Genomic DNA, 1,664 nt, shown 5'->3' on the forward strand with positions numbered 1-1,664 from the left:
ATAACATATATATATATTTATATGTGTATATATATATATTGATGGACTTGGGTGTGAGGCCACAGTCGTGTGTGTGTGTGTGTGTGTGTGTGTGTTAGCTATATATAAATTTTAATATATATTTTAGAATTGCAAGTTAATCAGCAATAGCACAAATAACTTTACACTAACATGTAAATGAAAATCTGGAAGCGAGTGCATAAATCAGTTCTTTAATTACTAATCGATGGAAGCAGTAGGAGTATATTTAACATCTCAGAGCCATAAGCATTTCATTCAAAAGAAACCATCTAATGTGTAATCTAAGTAACCCTCAAGACTAAAACATGTGCTGCTGAATTGAAACTGCAATCATGTTTGGCATATGACTAATTTTATGCTATAATGACTCATGCTCAAGACTGTTTTTAGTTTTTGTGGACACTAAAGAAACTAGTTTGTTCAGGACCAATAAAACAGTACTAGGTAAAAAGAAAAAAAATCTTAAATAATCCTGAAAATTTTTATATTTGCTATAACCTCTCTGGCTGATGAGTTTGTTCAAACTAAAGCTGAGAATGTTTGCTGTTTAGAGATATTCTGCAAATGGGATTTATGGAAAATGGATGTTAAATGATTAAAACAGACAATGAAAGATAACTCTTTTAAATTACCTTTTAGCATTTATGAGACCAGTACAAACAGCCCAAGAGGAAGATGCCTGCAGCTGCCGATTTCCAGAAGAAGAGGAAGGAGAGTGTGAACTGTGAAGATGTGTTGGGACTCTCTTGAGAAGAATCGCAGGAGAAATACAAAGGATCCCACTATTATACTTTCTAAAACATCATTCCAGATCACACCCAGGATTACCCCAACAAACTTTTCCTAAATGCTAGTGAATTGGCCTTTGAAGATGTACCACTTTTAACAGAACAGAAAAATGGGACAGAACTGGTGGTGAAGGGGGCATTTTGTACATACTGCTTAAGAGGTTCAGGCTAGTTTTCTTGAAACCGAGAGAAGTATATTTTAAATTTAATCATGGAATCCAATGGTGCAGCTAAAATGATAATCAAAATCAGTTCTATTTTTTTCTGGTGCTCATATGACGTGTGTCAATAAGCCGTAAGATGCAGACAATATCCCCGACCAGATTTTCCACTGGTTCAAGCATCCTCAACAAGGGCCTCCTCCACTGTCAGGAGAGAGAATGATGACAATCATCATCATGGCCCAAGTTTGGGGTCAAGAGCAAAAAAATGAAAAAAAAAAAAAAAGACAGACCTTGGGACTTCCCTGGTGGTGTAGCAGTCAAGACTCCATACTCCCAATGCAGAGGGCACAGGCTTGATCACTGGTTGGGGAGCTAAGATTCCCTCATGCTGTGTGATGCAGTCAAAAACAAACAAAAAGGGAAAAAAAGAAAAAAAAAGCAGACCTTGATGAAGAGTTCTGAAAAGAGTTCATGGGTATCCTGTGGTCCTCTCCATCTTCACATCTTCTGCCTTTGTCCTACTCCCCTCTGAGTCACAACTTACTTTTTTATATTCTTAAAAAACTTTAACCATAATATTTGATACACATAAACTAGGAGACCCATGAACACATCACCCAACCAAGCAAGAGTTGCCAAACTCCCATGGGCCAAATCTGAGATGCCATGTGCCTTAATATGGTTTTGCATG

The 1,664-nt window shown here is 37.0% G+C and overlaps 1 protein-coding gene across 1 annotated transcript in view; it reads left to right on the top strand.

Moving 5' to 3' along the window:
- Positions 1-1,241, top strand: part of TNFRSF9 (tumor necrosis factor receptor superfamily, member 9) — an 18,425-nt gene extending 17,184 nt beyond the window's left edge. Inside the window, exon 8 of the mRNA XM_010849937.1 lies at positions 661-1,241. Coding sequence (XP_010848239.1) covers positions 661-749 — 89 coding nt within the window. The 3' untranslated portion in view covers positions 750-1,241. The remainder of the gene's footprint in view (positions 1-660) is intronic.
- The last annotated feature ends 423 nt before the right edge of the window (positions 1,242-1,664 follow it).

Source organism: Bison bison, unplaced genomic scaffold (assembly GCF_000754665.1).
Source record: "Bison bison bison isolate TAMUID 2011002044 unplaced genomic scaffold, Bison_UMD1.0 scf7180017864289, whole genome shotgun sequence".
NCBI lineage: Eukaryota > Metazoa > Chordata > Mammalia > Artiodactyla > Bovidae > Bison > Bison bison.